This window comes from Onychostoma macrolepis, chromosome 13 (assembly GCF_012432095.1).
Source record: "Onychostoma macrolepis isolate SWU-2019 chromosome 13, ASM1243209v1, whole genome shotgun sequence".
NCBI lineage: Eukaryota > Metazoa > Chordata > Actinopteri > Cypriniformes > Cyprinidae > Onychostoma > Onychostoma macrolepis.
The window spans coordinates 19,785,478-19,808,709 of record NC_081167.1 but is presented as its reverse complement, the minus strand read 5'-3'; the positions used below and the strand labels follow the sequence as shown (position 1 = coordinate 19,808,709).

Sequence of the window (23,232 nt, the reverse complement as noted above, 5' to 3'; positions counted from 1 at the left end):
CCCCAATGCTGCCACAGGGCTCCAGGTTTTGTAGCCAATAAACACAATGATGTTTCTCTTGAGTGTTCGGTGCACCCAGCCAACGGAGCTGCAGTCATCAGACCATATGAATCATGTCATGTTACATGAGGTGAATCATGCTCCTGCTGAGTATTAAATCCTTACACTCTGTGAATGAGGTGAACTGAGGCATGAGTGGAGATAAAGCTAAAACATGCATCTCCTAGATTAGTTTATGAGCTATTATTTCTATGGAATTTGGCTAAGCATTAGTAGGGATATTATTTTCCGTGTAGATTCATATACTCATTCATATCAAGCGTTTTTGTTACTTTTACGCTAGGGCAATAAAATGTGTCTTATAGCGAAAACTGAACAATGATACAGTTCATGCAGAAGGTTCAGAAGAAAATGATGCAATCTTAAGAAATTTGACCAATTCTTGGAGAATGGCTTCATCAAAGAAAAATATTCTTTGTTTATGTGTTTATGCATGAGCATCCATTTTGCTTTCTTATCGGCATGTATGTATATATATGTATGTATATATATATATATATATATATATATATATATAATTAAAGAAACTGGTTGAAATGTTCAAAGCAGAGCAAATAGGCTTGAATGAAGACGAAACCCTAAGTTTGTGCACATTTTCAGTGACTTCATGGTGCAGTGACTGACATGGTTATGAAGCTTGTTCAACTCCAGTTCAAACTGTTTTAGAACTGAATACTTTATTATTATTCCTTGCTTTTATACATTTAATGGGGATAATGTTGTTCTCATTCTCATATCGATAGAGAGAGAGAGAGAGAGAGAGAGAGAAATTATATAAAACAAAAATAAGACAATTGGATTTTTGTCAAGGCAAAAGAACACCTAGAGTCCAACCCGTTAACATAACATTAATATTTTCCTGCTACTATTAATTACCATGATCCATAAAGCAAAACACAAAATATATTAAATAAAATATCATGCTGAGTGTCCTGTACCAGTGGTAGACACCCTGTCATTTTATATTCAAGCGCCTACCAGGAACCCAAGGCTTAATAAATTAGTGGTTTGTACTGCCCTGCAGTCACAACACATCTGATTTTCCTTTTTAAGATGTGACCAATTAATATTATGATACAAATTAAAACAGGGCATAATGTATACCATACTTACTTTAGCTCTAACCTACCGACACATTAACGTCATGCAAAATTTGATATACAAATACCCAAAGTCAACATTCAAAGCTCTTAAGTGCCTTAAAAACTATTCATTTGCACGTGTAAAAATTTCATGCATTACTGCAGTCCCTCTTTCAGTGCCTGTGTTTATAATAAGAACAAATCACATTTCATTCACTCCAAATAAACAAACTCATCAATCTGAAACTGTGGGAAACCAGTGGCTTTGGCAAATATCACAAATCTGAATTAAAGGCAGAGGTTTTAGGGTAGCTGTGAAGGCCCTCCATTGTTCTCAATGCTTGTTCCCAGGGCAGGGAGGGGGTCGTGAAGGAGGGGGTCCGCGGGGGCCTGAGGGTGCCCGGGCTGGTGGAGGTCCTGGGGGTGAGCGGTTGATGGAGGGTCCCCGGGATGGTGGTCTTCCTGGCGGAGGTCGCATGAGTGGTTGATGGTCTGGAGGGGGCGGTGGAGGAGGAAGTGGACAGTTGCTGCGTGGCGGTGACCTTGGCTGCTCTGCTTTCACCCGGGTAAAGTTGATGCATCGCCCCTGTGGAAACAGGACAGATGGCGGGATCACTGTCAGTTCAAAGCTGAAACTATCAGTAGCAATAACTTCTGGGGATAAAACATATCCCATGCTCTTTACATATTTTGTATGGACAGGTTGTATTTTTAACCCCAGAGGTGACAAGTTCACTGCGAAATGCGTGGGATTCAAAAACAAAAGCTCAGTATACAGCTGATCCTAGGCTGCGTTCTCTTGCTAGCTTTCGCTCGAAATGCCCAGGAGATGAACCCACAGCACTTCAGACATCCAGAAACTCAGCTGTCAACTGCAATTCTGTCCCTAAAATCATGGGGGTGGGGTTGAAGTGTTGCAGCGCTGCGCTTAAAGGAAGAATAGCTATTTGTGAAAACGGTGTTGGAACAAGGGGCTGGTCTCTGAGAAAAACTTACATTCTTCAAGATGAAGTGATTCATTGTTGTCAGCAAGGCTGATCATTCAGGAGGAATCGTCAGAGAGGGTTCAGACTTTGGGACGGACTGACCAAAGCCATTCAAAACTCACTTTACGCTTCATTAGGTGCAAAAAATGAAAACTGTGGATGACTCAGGATCCACTACAACACCCACTTTTGTCAGGGCTTAATAAAAGTAATGTATTCATATGCAAGTGCTTGAATGGAGGCAAAGCTCTCAATCTTTTCCCGTCAAACAGTATACTCGGCTACAAAAAATAAAACATTTAGAAATTGAAATGATAAACAAACTGCTTAAACTTTTCAACAACATTTCATTGCATTATTTCATAAAGCAAATCTTCAGTTTCAAAAGAAGTCTTGTTCTTATATACTAATATTGCTAACCAATAGCTCAAGTTTTTAAAGGTTTTTTAACATTTTTTTAAAGAATTCTCCTGCTCACCAAGGCTGCATTTATTTGATCAAAACTACAATTTAAATTTAAAATAAAAATTATATTTTATTATATTTTCAAATGTATTTTATTCCTTTTTATGGCAAAGCTGAATTTTCAGCAGCCATTACTTCAGTGTCACATGATCCTTCAGAAATCATTTTAATATGATGTTTTTGTGCTCAAGAAACATTTTATATTATTATCAATGCTGAAAATAGTTGTGTTGCTTAATATTTTTGTGGAAACCATGATACATTTTTTCAGGTTTCTTCAATGAATGGAAAGTTCAATAGAAGTCAAGTCAAGTCACCTTTGTTTACATAGCAGCAGAATAGAACAGCATTTATTTTAAATAGAAATCTTTTGTAATATTTGAAATATCTTTACTGTCACTTTTGAATAATTTAATGTGTTCTTGCTGAATAAGAGTATTATTTTCTTTAAAATAAAATAAAATAAAATAAAATACCGCCCCCAAACCTTTGAATGGTAGTTTATATCATTTTAATACGGTGTATGATACTAATTTATTGAACAAAAATAGATAACAATAAAAATAAATAAATAAATCAATGGCGAACAGTCAAATATTAGCTAAACATGGCAGCCATAGCCAATCAGTCTCTAGAACCACCACAGCAATTGTTACTATCACCTTCAACAAAAAAGCACAGCGTGAACTAATATGTGTCCTACGCTGATCATGCTGAACTCCATTCAAATTACTTTCACTCGAGTGGAAAGGAGAGCGGTTAAGAGGGGAGTCAGTCTCTGCCATGCTGTTTGAGCACTTAGTAGACAAACAGATGGACGTTTTAAAGGCCGCTAGCTAAATTGTCACAGGAGAGATTCCCTCCTTTTTTTTTCCTTTTTTTTTTCGAGGGTCTGAAGGTAGGAGAGGATATGGCTTTTTATTGTGTTATAGTAGTAAGGGTGGAGTCAATTGAGTATGCAGGAGTGATCTGCATAAATATGAAACAGATATAAAGAAAGGTCTAAATGTAATGTGTCTGTTTTCTAATATTGTTGTCTGTAAACAATTTTAATAGTTGTTAAAACACCTGTATTCGTTGCAACTGTTCAATAGATCCTGATAGAAAGCACCACTTTGCTATTGGTCCCCAGGTTATTTGAGTTTGAGACCCCTGATGTAAAGCCTGTAGAATCTTGTAGCCTGCTGGGGGCCATCCACAGTAGTTAAAACACCATATGGACAGATTTCTCTTCCCCACTCCCTCCACCCACATCTGCACAGTATTCATGAGTCTCCATTCTCATTCGTCCCATATGCTCACCCTTGTGCAGGCCTGTTGCTGTGCTGCTCTCCAAATTGTCCTTTTCACTGCACACGACTGGCAAAATGATGGCTTTGCCCCACAGCCAGACAGACGTGAATCAATCACCACCACCCCCCACCAACCTGACAATAGCCCATCACAATAAAACTCCCTTTGCCCAATAGGCCCCATGTCACGTTATGGGGCTCTCTGTTTAATAAGCTGTTAAATCAGACCACCAAGCGTTGGTTATGTGAGGGTTAGACTCGAGCGCAGAGAGGGAAATCCCTGAGAACAATCAGAGGAGCATGTCATTCACCTTGACTCGTAAATTATGTTAAAAAGCCACTTCCTTCTGTTAACCAGAGTCACAACTTTTACATCTCTGTGGGTCATTAGGAAAAACAAAACCACTCTTTATTCCACAGAGCTTCTTTGCTTGAAATGTAGGTGGCACTCAGACGTGAGGAGGAAGATACTGAGCATTGGAGGTGAAGCTTGTAAACTAGCCAGACAAAGACTTTCAACAACAAGAGCTTCTTTCTTTACACAACACTTATAAGTCAGCAATAAAGCAAGGCTGTCATCTCTGCATCACAATGTGTGCACTGAGGCCTATGGGTAAAGAGTTTGACCCAGGACTCATCCACATTACACATCAGCACAGGTCATACATGTTAATGTTTAACATTCATTCGAAATATAAGATGCCAATGCGATACCGTTCAGTTTACTTGAATATTTTTACAGAAGCTGCTGAAGCCAATAGAAAAAGTCAGAAATAATAACCAGATTTGCACTTCCTGGAGAAAAATAGCGTTTAGTAGATTGCTGTTGATGTTTTATGTAAATATAGGTTTCAGGGTTTAGTTGTACACAAGTTAAATTAAATATCTGAGTCACTTTGCTGTTGCCATTACCCTTACAAAAATGTAGTTTTTTCCAGATTTCTTTATTTTCTACAGTTGCTACATTGTAATCACAATGAACTAATATTAATATGTGACCCTCCTCCAAACACTGTGAGACTTTTTCACAATCGGTTATTGTTATTTAGTTTTTATTTAGTAGTTTTACAGTAGTGGCTAATTCCAAATTAACACAATTTTACTAGTAACAGTAACTGTAGTAACTGTGGTATTTTAACTGTGGCGTTAACTAGGTCCATTTTTTAATCGAAAAAATAAATAAATAAAAAATATGCATGCAATATGCAAATAGTTGGAATCTAGGTTGCAAATAATGACATTATTACCGTTGGTTACACTTTGAACATCCTATCTCATATCAGTCTAAAATAAATCAACAGAAGATTTTCAAAATGTAACACTGAACAATTTAAAGTGAAATTTCTTTAAAGAGTTCTAGAGTTCTAATTTAGAACAGCCCTTAACCAGTGACGAATATCAATACAGTGCTGCTTGGCAAGCAATATAACATTGTCTGTTTAGTTGCAGTCCAACTTTGAACTCAACAAGAACAGAACCATGTACATAAGAGGCCCTTTGGTTGGAATAGAAACAGAGGAAAATACAAAGAGGATACAGAGATGGAGGAGACAGTGAATTAGTCACAACTAGGAGATGCAAAGAAAGACGAGTCATAAAGAGAAAAATGTGGACTAATAGCCAGGCTGTCTATAGCTGAGCAGAGGTCTTGTTTGGGCACAGCGAGTTGTTTGTGTCTGCTGTCTAGGCATTGTGCTGCAGGTGGGCATGAAACACACAACTACACCCCAAATCTCCCTGAATAGCACAGCTGTTTCCACCCAAACCCTGTCCTTTACAGAGTCTACTGCCTTCACCAGCACCTTCTAAAGCTCATGCAAAATACACTGAGCAGCTGGACACTGGCAGTGCCTCAGACAAGCGGCCCATTATGAAGCATGAAGAATAAAACCAAAGTAAATCAGATCGGTCCATCTACAGTGGGAACAGAGCTATAGCCTGCCCGTGTCAATGGGATCATACTGTACAGTCTGCGACACTGCGGCCCACATGAAAGATGCCTTTCATAGACACACAGATGTGTTGCCATGACACAGCTTGTGCTGATGGAATAATGCAGGGTGCAGAGAGCAGGGCTCAGACACTGAGGGACGTCTCTTACAAAAGGCACAAGAGAATGAGAGACTGTGCTCGGCCACACTACTGCTCCATAAGAGGAGGAATTAAAAGTAGCGTAATTAGACTGCTATTTCCTGTCCCGGCTACTGAGCATGCTTAGAAAGGATGGGAATGTCACAACAGCTGTGTTCCAAAAACAAGTGAGCTGCCTTGCTTCCTTCTATGGCAGCACACACATTTCGGATTAAATATTCATATTTAATTACAATTTAATGATATTTAATCATGTCTTATGCTTACCATTGTTGTATTTGATCAAAAATACAGTAAAAACAGTGATATTATTAAATATTAATATAATTTTAAAATAACTTTTTAAAATACATTTTCAGCAGCCATTACTCCAGTCTCACATGATAATTTGGAAATCAAAGGGATGATTTTGTGCTCAAGAAACATTTCTTATTATTACTGAAAACAGTGCTGCTAATTTTTTTTTAAGCAATCTTTTAGGATTATTTAATGGATAGAAAGTTCAAAAGATCAGAATCATTTGAAATAAACATTCTTTGAAACACTGTAAATGACTTAGCAGCTACTTCTGATTATTCTAATGCATCCTTAATTAATAAAAGTATTATTTCTTTAAAAAAAACTTTGATACAACAATACATTAAAGGTGCTTTCTATTGCATATAAACACTTTTCCTATTACAGAATAACAAATTGGTGCTGGATTCAGTCTTTCAAAGAATAAATAAGATAAACAAAATAAATAAGATAAACAAAGGCACTATGAAAAATGGAAATGGTATTCTTAATATTCAAGCACAAATATGCATCAGGTCTCTATTCTTAGGAGGAATATTCATCTGTATTGGAATATCTGTTACTTGAATGTGCTCATGGTTGTACCTGATCTCCGGGCTGAGGTCTCATGAGTGACACTTGGTCGTATCCTCGACGGAAAAGGGCCCACAAAGCATCCAGTTTCCCCTAAGGCACATAGAACTGTTTTATTAAAACCTATTTGACTTCAAAATCTCAAATATTGGACTACAGTGTCTCTTTCTACATCTAACTGATATTTCAGAGCTAATCTAGTGAATACAGCTGATTTCATACTCAATTCTATGGAAAATAAAGTCATATACCTGAATAGGACTGTACCATTTTCTGTGATGGGCAGGTCTGCGCCCATAAGGATTTCTGAGTTTGGGTTCATAAGGCTCATATTCGTCTTCAGGCATTTTCACTACAGCATTCTTTGGCTTCTCCAGTTTAGCTCCTTCCTCCGTGGAGCCCTTGTTCCCCCAACGCACCTAAAGACCACAGGAACACAGTCCATTTATAACTCAACACACACAGACTATAGAAAAATGATTGTTTCCACATGTAAACAATATTAAGAAGCTGTGTTAGCTGTGTTAGTGCTTGCATGTCTCAATGATCCTGAGCAATGGTGTCTTGAGCAAAAGACGCTTCATTAACAAGCTTGTATTAACACTAGTGTTTTACGTAGTGCACTTAACAAGTAATAGGCAGTATGAAAATTGTGTGTATTTTGCAAAGTACAGCAATATACATGTCCAATAATGCTACCTTTGCAAATGACAGGGGTAAATCTACAGGCGTCAGCATGTCTTATGATGTCACATGATCTAGTTTTGGCACCAGGCAGACAGGGAGCATTTAAGGTCACAGTGATGTGTTCTAGTGCCTTGAGGGTTCATAACATCACTCGTCATGTGTGGTCTTCATCCCCCTGTAGCCTGTGTTAAAGCCGAAACACACACACTCACTGTACAAGCATACATGCATCACCTCCATTCTTTTGATTCCACCGACTCCTCTTCCTCCATAGTAGGATGCATCTACTGTAGGCCATTTCTTTTTGGGCATACCATCTTCATCATCGGACTCCTGTTGAGCACACACAACTTACATAAACCTAATATCACACTAGTAATAATTAGCATAAAATGACTATACTTTAAAGTTATGTTGAAGCTATTACACTTTATTTTGTTTGAATTTGCTATAGCATACCCATTAGTTTACACAGATAGAATAAACACAAAGACACGGTCAAATAATGTTAGCTGCAAAAGTAGCAACCACATTGTGTCTCCAAATCAAAGGGAAGCTTTAGAGACAGAGCGCCTTGTTTGCGCTCTCAGTGTTAAGAAGCACAGATGCACACTCTAAAGCCATTTCCACAAAGCTCTTTTATTTCCCATCAGCCTCAGTGACTGCTTGCCTTTGACCTCTGGGAACAAAGCAAACACAAGAGGATCATTATGAGCCCTTTCGCTTGAATTTTGCTATTCAGTCATCCTACGGTTGAGGCTGTGGTCCCCGCTGTGTCCACTTTCACTGCTTACTTGTCCTTATTTACATGGCCGTGGCATAGAAAATGCCCTTAAATGGCGATAGACAGTTTTGCAAAGCAGTTGCACTCATAGCTAGCAGCTGATATTGGCAGCATTAGGGAATGCGGTTTACAAGGAATGATGCCATATCTGGGCCACGCTGGATTCAGCTTCTGAGAGTTATTCATTTTATCGTGTGCAATCTGTTTTCTTTGTGCCCTGATTCATATCGGCTCTACATTTCCCTGGTTCAATTGGGTGTATGGTTGTGCCTAAACACACATAGGCACAAAATGAGGTTAGAGGGAGTTCGACTCACAGGCTCAGGGGGGGGGTGGAGGCACTTCCTTGATGACCTGAAAGAAAAATAATCCCCAGTGAAAGAATGTAATCTAAGCTAAGAGCAGTACAGTATAAATAGTAGTACTACAAACTGTACAGTATAAAGTATTAAAGCATTATATTGCATATAACACTGGGGAAAAGTACAAAAATCATTGTTTGAGTGTGTGAATAACACAAATAAATGCTTGATTTATAAATAATAATAATAATGTACTGACATTGTTTAATCCTTGTTTATTTGTGTATGGTGATGATTATTATTATTATACAGACATTGTTAAATCATTGAGTGTGTGAATGAACTACAAAACTATCATGATTATTATTATGATATTGTTAAATTATTGTTTGAATTACACAAATAAATGCATGATTTATAAATAATAAATGTACCGACATTGTTTAATCCTTGTTGATTTGTGTATATGATAATAATAATAATAATTATTATTATAATTATTATTATTATTTTTACTGACATTTTTAAATCATTGTGTGTGAATGACAAATAAATATGATTTATAACAACAATAATTTATTATTATTATTATTATTACACTTTTCAACGCTTTTGGTTGAATAATGTGATGTTTAATTGCTTAAATATGTTTTGTTAATTGTGTACAGCTTCAACGTTTAGGACATACCACTGTACAGCACAGAGGCCAGAACCACCACATCAGCACCAGTCCCAGCAACAGGAAAACAGCCAGTAAAGAGATGAGCAGGATGGTCCCATCATACTGCACTCAAGAGACACACACACACACACACACACACACACACACATACATCTTCATGAGTATTTGCTGGCATAACACAAATCAACAGGTAAGAAGATTGAAGAAGAGGACAAATGACTACTCCAAGCAATAGAACTAATCTTTTCACTGCTAATTTGAACTTACATGACAAAACCATACTCCTCTGATGAAAGAAAGCAGAGGAGACCTCATTAGAGAAAAAGAAAGAGTAAGAGAAAAGGGGAAAAAACTAAACAGTAGTAGACAGCATACAACAATGTTAAATAGCCATTCAGAGAGGCAGAATCACTATCATAGCCCAATCCACCATTCGTGTTTTTACAGGCAGAAGTGGTTTTGACAAAGGAACAAAGATGTACTTACACATTCAGTAGTGGTGATGTGCACTGAGCTTGTGATATAGGACAAACCCTCATTCATGCTAACCTGCAGAAATATCACCCTGTCACACACACACACACACACACACACACACTTCAATCACACCTGCTGAAAAGGCATATTCATTGCATTCTTCAGATGGACATGTGTGAGCTTGTAATGGGGTTATTATTAAAGCCATTAAGATCAGCATTTTCTTGTTCAAATTTGTAATCTGGAGCCTGAATGACTTCCATTGCGTTCCTGTTCCTCTTTGATGGATAACAACACCACCCCTCAAAGACCAGCATGCTGAAAGCATGTAGAGACAGGAACTTGACTGATTATTGTTATCTAAGGTAGAACTATGCATACTATGCATTTATATCATCTTTTGTATGATTTACATGTTCCATACTGGAATTGAATTTGCTTGATATCACATTCTGCATTCAATCTTCATGCTCACCAAAGGTGCATTTATTTGATCAAAAATACAGTAAAACAGTTAATAAAATAACTGTTGTCTATTTTAATATATAGTAAATTAGTCCTGTGATGCCAAAGCTGAACAGCCATTACTCCAGTCTTCCAGTGTCCTGCAAAAATTATGCTAATTTGCTGATCTGGTGTTTAAAAAACATTACTTATTTATCAGTGTTGCATGTGATTGGACAGTGGATTCTGATGAATAGAATTTTCTGAAAGAACAGCATATACTTGAAATATAACTCATTTGTAATGTTATAAATGTATTTACTGTCATTTTTGATCAATTTAATGCATCTAATGCATGGATATTAATATATCCTTGGAGAAAAAAAGTATTCTCTCTTTTAAAAAATCTTACTGACCCCAAACTTTTGAATGGTAGTGTGTAAATATAGAAAAAGATGATGTTAATAGTTCTAAGTAATATATAGTGATAATATGCGATATGGATTTTAAAATGGATATGATCTTTAGTAAAACATCATATTTTAAAATCTTGAGATGAGAAAGACATGAAAAAGCAGGGCTTGTCATGTGACTGATAACAGTCCATGAAGACATGCTTATGGACATCAAAACTGACAATGTGACCATTTCCCCCTGACAACTTTCTCAAAAATGGGTTTTCTTCAAACATCAGGCTCTACCATGGGCTGGTATGCCGGAAAAGTCTCAGCTTTCTTGATTTAGGCGACCCCTCTTCTTCTGCTTTGGTGGGGGAGAAGACGAAGCTGAAAATAAGTTACTGAAGGGGTATTGCCCCGTCTCCTCTCTGTCGGTCCTACACACCCAATTCCAGTGCCACTCTGTTGGCAGGATGGGGGATGGGCTGAAAGGGGGCACAACAGGATAACGGGGTTGGGTGGAGGGGAGTCCAGTGACAGATCCATCTAATTTTCCATCAATCAGGAAGCGGCTGGCTCTTTTTGAGCACATCTTCAGGAGGCCACTCAGTCACCACGCGTTTAGGTGACAGCACTGACAGCTTCGTCTCACAATGTAGATACAGAGGAGGAGGAGAGGGCAGACTTTGCCCCAAAATCGCCTTTTCTCAGCCCTCACTCAATCACTCACATGGTCTTCTACAATCAGATTATACAGACATCATTTGACTTAATGGTTGGTCTTACTACACCACAACATCAAAGTCTGCATAACAGGATGCCATTTTTAATTTCAAGTAACTCATTTTTAATTTCAAGTAATCATAGGTAACTTGTACCTGGATTATGATGGAATTTTTCATCTCCGTTTTCCCCTTATATGAATACATACCATTCTGGCTGACTTTTCAGAGACCTAGACACTAATCTAATTCAATAATCACTAAATCAGACTCTAATACCACAAGACATATCCAGACATGTCACTGCAAAATAAGCATCATCTTACCTATTACACGACTCTCCTTTTCTCACGTTCTGCTGTTATAATTAAATATTTTCATTCTTAACTAAAAACTAAAAATATGAAAAATTGTATTTGAAATAAAGCTGTAATAAAATAAAATATACATATTAGATGAAAAACCTAAAATTATATTAGAAATATTGCCTTAGCAAATAATTGAAATAAAATGAGTTTAATTTTTTTACTAAAATGTACTAATAAATATAAATTAAAAATAAATAGAAGTATTTAAAAAACAAATGACAAAGCAGATAATTACTAAAAATGTAACCAAAATCAAAATGAAAATTCAAAAAAGCTAATTCAAAACATTTAAAAAAAATACTAGAATAGTATATAAATAATACTAAAATAACACTGACCCTATTAGGGGTCGCCAGCCACAGTGGATAATCCAAATATTTACATTGCATAATCCACATATTCCACATATTTACATATTCACATAACGTTTCACTCCAGATTATTAAACAACTGTTCACTAAATAAATAAATAAATATATATATATATATATATATATATATATATATATGAGCAAGAAATCTTATTAAGAATATTAAGAAACATCTGACTGCTGGATGGCACAACTGACCAGTCAGAAATGAGTATTCCGAAGAGATCTGATAAGTATAAATACTACGTATTCTATATTCTTGGGCAATATTATTATTAACCCACAACTGTGCCTTTTGATTATATCCGATAACAAATAATGCAAAGAGCACCTGAATCAATCAAAAGGTTTGAATGAATGGAAAGTGCTGAATATTGATATATCAACACCATCTGTTTTTGTGTCACATTAGCAAATGCAATGCAATACAGTGTGTAGTGATGTAGGCTGACCAAGAGTTGAAAAACAGCCCTGTTTTGCTTAAGGTGCCATGAGAGGCTCCTTCATTGGCATCTCAAAGAATCTTCCTGACAAGAACAAGACAGATGAAATCCTCAAGGTGTCTACAGCCAACGGTACACATAATTATTCAGAGGGCTTGCAGGGAAATGAGCCGCCAGTAGCAGCTCATTTGTTGTAGAAGGCCTGGTAAGTAACCTGTAGTGAGTCTCCGGGGCTGTGCTCTGGCTGATGTGGATACGAGCAGCTCTGTATTTCACTGTCTGTTCTTTTCTCTCTCAACTCAGAAAACCACCAGAGCCCTGGGCTAACATGCACACTCACTGGGAACTTTTCACACAGGTCAAGCCCATGGTGACTAATCTCTCAGAGAGGCTAATTATACGCTCTTCTTGGGCTTTTTACACCACATGCCTGTTGTCTCAACGTGTTAGGGTGCGTGGAGATTGACTGATAAGAATAATTCCAAATGACATTGACCCTAATTTTTCAAGGGTACCACTGCATTAAGCTATAAAGTGGCAGAATAAAGTGCACCTACTTTCCAGCCTCATTTATGATTGGTGCGGGGCAAAGAAGGAGCGTATCTTCAACACTGACAGGTCTTTCATCTGAAAATGAATTGCATAAAAAAGAATAAGATACATTTTCACCAATAATCATCATTTAGACCTACTATCAGGGTTAATACTTCATTATTACTATATCAGAAATGGTCATTTACATAATAAAAGAATGTTGCACACATTATTTAGAAGAATGCAATATTAAAAGTACTGTTTATAAAATAATGTTACTTACTCAGTATAGCTGTGTCATTCACTCTGAAGCTGCACAGAACCTGATTGATGTTTCTGGCATGCAAAAATCCATTTCCCCTCACAACCACTTGGAAAGAATCTTAAAGAAACACAAACCAAAAATATAATAACAAACATTTAGAAAGTCCTTTTACTGCAAAGTGAAAAGCATATGTTTTTTTCTTCCAGAAAAAAAATGTAACCAAAATTAGATTAATATTGTTTTTATGTACTATTTATACTGAAATATATTTAAAATACGAGACAAATGCCTACATAAGGCAAGCCGGCTTTTTAGATCTTTGTTTCATGTAGACTTTTTCCAAAAAAAAGAAAAGAAAAGCCATACTCTGAAATTATAAAGTGTGCTCAGCCAGAGGGCATGTTTTCTTATTTTTTTTCCACCCTTAACCTTTCAAGAACGCTCAACTCAACTGGGCAAATGCATATGCTCCAGTGGTGCTAATAATAAAAGCGAAGAGGTTCACAAATCTCTAGCTGGAGGTGCTGCGTTGGTGGCCGACAACGCTGGCTGCCTGACCTTTGAGACCCCCCAGGCGATGCTGTAGACCCTTTGACGGCTGCTAAGCAGCATATGTTAGAGAGAAAAACACGCTCACTTAGAAGCTGTCTCAGTGGGCGTCAAAGGATGCAGAGTGGATGTGACCTTACTCATGGCACTGCGCACACCAGTGTGCGTTTGAGGGAGATTTGAGTGGATTTCTACTGATTCTGCCGTTCATCTCTGAATAACGCTACACCTTCAGAAAATGTTCTGGTTGTAAACCTTTAACATTTAAGTGTGTAAAGTTCACAGGATGAAAAACATTCTGTGCAGTTTGCCATCAGGGAGAGACAGTTGTATGGAAAGGTCAGGAGAATATCACTGCTCTGAGAAATAACGCTATACTGTAAGTCTCAGTTCTCTTCTTCTGTATCACACCAGCATTTGAAGATTCAAATCCTGAATAAAGTAGTTTTTTCCTCTTTTACTTTTAATAAGTAAACACCTAAAAAAGCTTTAAAGTCAATGTAATTTGCCATTCACAGCTAGTTTTACTTTTGTGAAATACGGATATTCAACGAATATGCTAAAAATACGGTACAACACTTGGATGCATTTTATCAATCAGGAATTGTTAGATTGTGAAAAGCGGGCATTACATTCCAGGATGGGGCCAACTCTAAAGGCAAGGTTGCTAAACTAATGTGTTAAATAATGCCTGTTTTAACTATTGGTTAACATTATCCAGTAACCCTCACGGCCTAAGTGACATCAAAAGATTAGGAAACCCATTTTAGAGGAAGATTTATTACATTATCACTAAAGCTGCAATGTAATAAAAGTAGCAACAGATGCTGTATCCCATATTGTGTCATATGCGGGAAATGTTGACTTGGTTCACTTCATTAGTTGTCGACTGGATGAAAGCAGATCTAAATGCGAGCTAGAGGTTGACTAAGAAATGAACACACCAGAGAGAAGTCTGTTGTTTCACTGGAAGATTGAGTTATTCTTAGTTAAAAATTATGAGGTTTAAAAAAAGCAATGTATGCATGGATGAATTATTCACAATAAAATCAATAAATAGGTATTTATAAAATTTGAGTTTTAAAGATTTTCATTTTCATTTCATGAGAACTTGATGAATTACAAAGAGAAATTTATTCTTTGGAGTAACATGCAATGATGAATCAATCACAATAAGACCAGAAGTGTGCATTAACAATGTAAACAGGATCAATTTTAATGTTTTCTCTGAGAATCCTTTATCCAGTATACGTACGCAAGACCAGGCGAATAACGAAAAGGCTGATCATGGGAAAATTTGAGCCAAAAAAAAATTCTCAGCATGTCTCTTGTCTCATCATGGATCTACCAAAACAAATTCCACTCCCATCCGATCCAATTAACCTGTCATTTCCTCTCTAATTATACTAATCCCGTCTGCCATGCAGAAGCCCCTCTCCACCCCACCTCTGCGTCTAAATTTGCCCAGCTCTCTTGCTCATGCCTGCTTAATGTGACGTCCACACAGCTGAAATGGCTAATTCCATTTAATTTTGGAGGCCGGGCATCAACATCCATGTCCTTTTCTTCCCTCGTTACTGTCAGACATGGTGTGTCGGGTTCTGACAGGACAGCGCAGGGGTAAAAAGGTCAACACTGGCTTGGCAGCGGGCAGCGCTGGCAGCGAGATGGTGGGCAGGGGCTGGTACGCTGTTGGCTCACGCCCGCTGTGCTGCACGGGAGAGCTGACGCTTCCCATCCACACCTGAGAGCTTGATGGCTCAGGCTGTTTAGAGCAGAGGTGCCACGTCCGAGCACGGACACTTCAATCACTGCCCGAACTGGGGGATGGGGTGCAGAGGAATCACAAGGGTTAATCAAAGCAACGATTGCTGTCATGTTTGATGGCTGGGCCTCCTCTCAGAACAGAGAGTGATGGCCTGTTTGCAGGCTGCATGGGCTGGTCACTTCTCATCAGTTTGATCGCTGAGACTGTCAGCCACTGGAACTGCCGTCACAGCACACCAAACCAAACCACTAACCACAATCAGATTAGCCCGAAAATAACCCCAAATTGTCCCATGCTTCAAATGAATTTTTGGTTAAACTGTAATATTTAGAGGAATATAATGCACATATGGCTGTATGAGTAATTTCCACAGTGTATTACATCAAGGATTTATTTAATTACGCAACAATATGTTTCATTAATTATGGCATCCGTTGCCATTAAATGTTTTTGTTAAGGGTCATGTTAATGGACACTAAACTAAACCAAACCACACCAAACCACTCAATCATAACATCAAACCAAACCACACTAACCATGATCAAATTAGACCGAAAAATGAGTCCCGAGATTTAAACGATTCTTTGGTTAAACTGTAATATTTAGAGGAATATAATGCACTTATTGCTGTATGAGTAATTTCCAGAGGGTATTACTTCAGGCATTGATTTAATAACACAACAAAATATTTCATTATTTATGGCATTCATTGCCATTCAATGTTTCTAATAAGGATCATGTTAATGGACACTAAACCAAACCAAACCACTCAACTGAAACACCAAACCAAACCACTAGCCACATTCAAATTAGACCAAAAAATGAGCCCCAAGCTTCAAATGCAACTTCGGCTAAACTGTAATATTTAGAGGACTATATTACAGTTATGGCTGGTGGTAATTTTCACAGTACATTACTTCAAGGATTGATTTAATTACACAACAATATGCAATGTTTCTTTTAAGGATCATGTTCATTAATCATGTTAATCTAAGTGGTTTGGGGTCATTAACTGTTTTGTTTTGGATTTGTGGTTTTAAAATAAAGAAATAATACAAGATTAAATGGATATTTGATCAAAAATATAAATTATCTTACCTTATGTTGTTTTGCAGAACACAAAAGAACACTTATTTTTAGTATCTTTTTGCCCTTACAATGAAAGTCAGTGCAGTCTATTGTTGTTTTGTACATCACTGCCTTTCATTATATAGACAAATAGAGTTTAAACATTTTAAAAATATCTTCTTTTATATTCCACAGAAAAAGAGACCCATACGGGTGTAGAACAATATGAGGATGAGTAAATGATTTACATTTCTGGGTGAACTATCACTTTAAATCTAATTCAGTACAGATAATGACAATGATGTGAATAATTTAGATTTAAATAAACTCTTAAACTAAAATATATCTTAGTGCTAAGACACAAAAGTTTAAGTGAGTGGTCAAACTGCAGGGGTATTGTTGTTTTAACCACCATCGTTTGGCAGTGGTCACTGCGTGCCATCTCTCTCTCCCTCTGTGTGCTTCAGGGTTTGACGTCCCATAACTTGACAGAGAACTTATTGTTAGGAATGCTCAAGTGAAATTAGAGAGCTGTTTTTTGCCTGGCTGGTTCTTCATGGCCTAGTTTGCCACATCGGATCTGTTGTCTAGCCGAGGTGCTGCAGAATAACTGCACTGCAGTTCCGCTCCGCCTTTACCAGTGAAATGCCCATTTGTTTAATTGGCTGCTGCTCAGCAGACAGGCCTGCCACATTGAGCACTGGTGTGTAGGCCAGAGAGGATGGATGTGGCTTGACATGACCTTATTAGCATGCACTTACTGCGCGAGAGTGCACTTACAGCGCTGTCTCCTTGGTGACGCGAACAGGCGGATTAGCTCTGCCCAGACATGATCAATTTTCATTTTCTGGTGAGTGCAAGAGAGCGCAACTCATGAGCTTCCATTACACCGCTCAGGGCTTTCACACAATTAGCACAGACAAGCTTTTTGTTTACTATGGTGTGCGCACTGTGCTTTCATATTCTTTTAAAAGCAGACAGATTTAATGTAAAAATCATGGTGTTAATTACATTTATTTTCAAATTATTACAAAAACATTAACATGGCGAGTGTTGCGGTGACTCTTACCACCAGCACATATACTGGACGGCTCAGCTGCTAAAATCTCAATGCAGGATTTCTTGATGATCTGCAAAGAAAAAAAAGGAGTGCCAGAGTGCTTAGTACTCAGTATACACAGACTTTCTAGAGAAGCAATTGCATTCTGTAACCAAGTTCACTCAGACGGAACTATTAACTGGAAATGCAGTTATGTCACTCTCTTTTGGATGCTGACAGCTCATCTAAATTGTTATGCTTTTAGACCTCTTCATAAAAGCGGCACAATCTCCTATATCTCCCAATTGCAACATCTTGCAATGTGACTTTAAATCTCACAATGTGACTTTATATCTCACAGTGTGACTGTATCTTGCAATGTGACTTTATATTTCACATAAGACATTTTTATCCCGTAGTGTGACTTTATATCTCCCAATGAAACTTTATCTCACAATCTGACTTTTTATCTTACAATATGTTTACATATCACAATGTGACTTATATCTCACAATGAGACTTTTTTTTATCTTGTAGTGTGACTTTATATCTCACAATAAGACTTTTTTTTTTATCTTTCAATATCACTTTATATCTCGCAATGTGACAAATCTCAAATATGACTATATCTCGCAATATGATTTTAAATATGATCTCTAAATGTTAATTTATATCTCAAATGTGACTACATCTTGCAATGTGACTTCATACCTCAAATATGACTTTATATCTCACAATGTCAATTTATATCTTCCAATGTGACTTTATATCCTGCAATGTGCCTATATCTTGAATGTAACTTCTTGCAATGGGACTTTATATCTCACAACATGACTGTATCTTACAGTGTGACTTTAACTGAGCAATGCAACTTTAGTTCTTATTTTAAACTTTTCACAATTTTTTTTACTTTCTATTCTTCTATTCCATCCCGGTCACTTGCATTTCTTTTGACAAATATATCAGACTCTAAATGGGTTAAAAGATTGGCATGGCAACCATGTTTGTTGTTTACAGCTGCAAGATTCCAACAATCACAATTTTGAGAGTGACTCCTGTCTTGTACACATGGAGGGATAATTTAGGTGATTCAGCCCCTCATTTAAATGCAGCTGTTGCTACCAATACTTTAACTTTATACGTAGCCAAGGACAGAGATATAAACAGAGGAACTTACGGAGTCTATCATTCCTTCAAGGGCCTGGAATCCGCCAATTACAGGGAACACATTCTCTATGGTGTCTGCAATTGTGGCCAGCTAAACAAGTAATACAATACAGGCTTACAGAGATATCTCCAGTACAGAAATCATGGTTAAATCTGAGATGGCACTAAAGCAATTTATTGTGCAGTGGTGCTGAGTTACCTGTGTTTGATTGAAGTCTTTTACACCCACACAGTATACGATGGCTCCCAAAGACCGAGCTCTCTGCGCCTGCTCATAGATGGGCAACAAACAGTCAGCTCTATTACCGAGCAAATGCCACTGTCAATTACACATCTGCCAGAGAACATGCCACATCCGTTGCGACATCACTGGCTCGTGTACTTGCCTCTTGTTGTGCTGTGACAAACTGATTGTCGTTTAGCTCCCCATCCGTCAGTGCTATGATCACACTGGCTGTCCCTGTGAAATAAACATCATCTCATTGAGGCTTGATTTTCCCAGAATAAAAGCAGAAGTGTGAATGAATTGCATGGTAATTCAGAGTGACAGTTACCATAATTTCCATGATATATCTGCTCATTTGCCTGCAGTTTAAAAGTAGATATTTACAGCATCAATGTGGGAATTTTAACCGTAGTAGAATCAAAAGACTAGAGTGATTAGTACTCATATGTGTTACAGGAGAAAAATGCATTTTGCAACCAAATTAACCAATTTTAACCATAGTAGAATTAGAAGACTATACAATTCAGTGATTGATTTAAATTGACTCATTTGATTCAATACGAAAAAGATACCTGTTTCAATCCAAGATTCATATTTGTATCACCTCCTGGTATTTCTCTCTTCAAAATATTTAAGCCTCTGGTAATTTCATTTCTGAATTACAGATGATGGAGGAAAGTCATTACAATGGAGACAAATAATATGTGTATTTCTGTGCAACATTAATATTGTTTTGGATGCTGATGTGTGTGATACCTGTTCTCTGTGAGTTTCATAACCGTTGTTCCGTGAGTTGAGAAGACAATGAAGGACATCCGTAACATTGGGCTGTAAAAAAGCAATTCACATATTACTTCTGAAAGGTATTACAGTATGTATGTACAAAAGTACATCAAAACTAAAGCAACTTTACCTTATAAATTTCTCTGCAAGATGCTCCACAAAGGAGTAAATTTCAATCCAGTGTCTTTTGACGCTTCCTGATCTATAATAAAATCAAACATGTTGAAAAACCGAATGCTTCAAAGATTCAGAGGCTACTATCCCTTCTGTGCATTATAATGGCTGCATTAAACACAATTACATAATAATTACCATCTTTTCTTACACTATCTGAGAGTAGCAGGTCCTTGAGTACTCTATAAAATGCGCACATGCCACTAATTAATTACAGGCCCCAAAGCGTTCCCAACAAGGGCTAATTGCCTTTGTGCCTGATGAATCTGCCTCCTGCTAGCAGAGAGCAACACCCCTTCCTCCTGGAGCCAGACATTTGAATGGGAACAGATGGCAATGGGTGAGTGTAACAGGTTGGGATCCAAAATAGAGTTGGCATCTACATCAGCATCCAAAAAGGCTCACAGCTCCATCTCTGACAGGGGGTCAGGAACATAAAACTGGACGTGTGGATCTAGCAACAGTAACAGCAGCAATCAATGCTAATCTGTTGTCACTTTTAAACACACCTGCAATTTTATATATTGATATACCATGGTTCCAAAATGGACATTTGGGTCACACTTGCAAAAAATAAATAAATAAATAAATAAATAAATATATATATATATATATATATAATTATAATAAAATAAAATACATCATAAAAAATACCCCAAATTGGTGTATGTAGCTGCATTAGATAATAGAATATGAAACCAATTGCACAAGAAAGTTTCAGTTAGTCAGCTTAAAACAATACATATACTGTTTAGAATGAAGAAAAAAAAAAACAGTTGGAAACTTTCTGGCTTTCAAATGTTTGTGGAAAATATCCATAGTCAATGGGCTGAACTAGAGCTGCTAGTCACTCTGCATCTGTTTGCACAAAAGGGGAACTGACTTCATATCCTAATGCATCCAAATCACCTTAAGACCAATGGTTTAAAAAGTAAAATGGCAACAAAAAGTAGTTAATTCAAGGTCTAGCATAATGTGTTTGCAGATGACACATACATTTGATATTTTTTTATACAATTAAATGGCATTCAGATATTTTAAGTGTGGTTTAGTGTCTAAATACTTTTTGGGGCCACTGAAATAAGTCATTAACTTCAATACATTGTGCTGGTATGCAGCAGTCTAGAATAACAAGACCATTCTGGTTTCCTTTGATACAACTTGATCCTTGCTTTATCTCTTATCCTCCGAACCAACATTAATCTTCAGCAAACTGCTGACTCAGAATATTGTTATATTAAGAAACATTCTAATAGGAGCCGTAAATTAAAAGGAGTCACATATAGTGGCATAAAACTAGTTCTCGTTCCACTGATAATCAAAGGTATTTTCTCTCTGAAAAGCAATGGAGCTGCTTTTCTTTCCAAAACTCTCTGAACCGATGGCCTGATATTTACAATTAGTGTAGGGTCACTGAGTGGCATTTAAAGCCTTAAATTCAGCAAGAACCATTCAGCTGATTAAAAGTGTGGAAGTGTGGCAAAAGCCTGATGATGCATGCAATCCCTTAGGTCTCTAAAGGCATTCAGAAAACTTTCAAACAGAAGAGCGAACTGTGAAGTGTAACTAATATGCGTTTGCACTCCAAACACAGTAACAAAGGGTTATGGCTAAAATCCCAAATTTTGTTCTGTAATAGATCTTTAACCTCAGATTTAATATAAATTTCACTAAATGAGCAAAATTATTGTCTAAACTGTACAAGCATTGCTACTGTATGTTGCTCTTGAGCTTTACTTTATATTTGACTAAAATCTCTTCATTTATAACGGTTCTCTAGCATGCTCCAGCATGTTTAAGCTTGTTTGGGTATTCACAACTCCAAGGTGATAAAGAATTAACAGTATGCCACTTAGGCTCACTAAGATCTCATTACACACTTAAATATAAATAACTATTTGCATTCTACTAACATTACATGTAAACAACTGCCTGCAGTTATAAGCTGCAAGAAAAAAATACAGTATGCATTTTTATTTATCTTTACACACCCTGTTTTTTTTTTTTTTTTATAACTAACTAATAGTGCATGCTCTTGTGATGAACTCTCTTTGCCTTTTATGATTGAGATGCCCCTGGGATAATGTGCATGTGAACCGCACCAGGTGAGAGAAAATCATGCTTGTTAAAGCATCGCCCGAGGCAAAGAGTCCTGTCCTCCTATCTGCCGCGTCTAAAGCCATTTAACACTAGACAAAAACTTCAGGAATCCACCCTCAGAAAAACCATAAGCAGCATTGTGTGTTAATTCTGTAGAGATAGTTAATGGTTCTTTGTTGATACGGTTAGGAATTTTGCTCGAATTTCATGTCAGTGCATCCTGCCATATGCATCCTTGTCTGGTCTCCTTTGGGAATAGCTCTTTTCCCACAATATCTCGCCAGACGTTTTCTGGTAGAATATGCCTAGAAATGACTATCCATTTAAAAATATTAATGAATTGTTTCATGTTAAAGCATTTGGATCAATTCAATTCTGTTATTCGGCTGTCTACGCGAATGATATAATGTTATAATAGAAGTGCACGCGCGTCTGAGGGCGTCAGAGGCGTCGCGCAAGCAGCGCGCGGTGAGAGGAGAACAAGATGCCATAAATATGAAGGCCACTTACTTGTCGAGGACAAAATACAAGTCGAAAGCACCTTGACAAGACCTCTTCTCGTCCTCAAAATAAGGCTCAGCTTCTCCAGTATGAAGACTGGGCAACAAAATCACTAAAATACCCACAACAAGACTCATGTGAATCAGTGAACGTGCCATTTCATCAGTTTATTCTCTCCAAAAGCACTGGGATAAAATTGCATTTCATATTATTCCTGCAGAAAAGGAAAGCAACTCTTTTCCATGAAATTTATTCCTCAAAAAAGATATTTGAATGTCTTGTCACAGTGTTATATCCCGCAGTCATCTGAGTCCGCTTCCAAAACACTGAAAGCTCCTCCTCAAGGAGAAATGTTTGGAGGAGCGACCACAGACCGGACGGTGAGCAGGCAGACAACAGCTACTGAAACTTCCTCTTTCCGGAAGAGGGAGAATTTTGGCTTCAACGAAATTCCTTAAATTCTATTTGATATTATATTATTCAAATTACTCAAACATTATAAATAATTAATAAATTGTAACATTCTTTGAACAA

At 37.3% G+C, this 23,232-nt stretch overlaps 1 protein-coding gene across 1 annotated transcript; it reads right to left on the bottom strand.

The window, feature by feature from the left end:
- Positions 1 to 706: 706 nt before the first annotated feature.
- On the bottom strand, positions 707 to 23,030 carry antxr1d (ANTXR cell adhesion molecule 1d). The gene is given in 18 exon segments (XM_058796642.1): positions 707 to 1,728; positions 6,859 to 6,939; positions 7,098 to 7,265; positions 7,768 to 7,883; positions 8,635 to 8,671; positions 9,308 to 9,403; positions 9,788 to 9,866; positions 13,082 to 13,151; positions 13,342 to 13,440; positions 17,778 to 17,838; positions 18,925 to 19,005; positions 19,114 to 19,182; positions 19,301 to 19,374; positions 19,469 to 19,499; positions 19,713 to 19,794; positions 19,897 to 19,968; positions 20,054 to 20,125; positions 22,708 to 23,030. Coding segments are annotated over 18 exon segments (1,689 nt in total). The 5' UTR covers positions 22,857 to 23,030; the 3' UTR covers positions 707 to 1,476.
- Between the last annotated feature and the right edge of the window lie 202 nt (positions 23,031 to 23,232).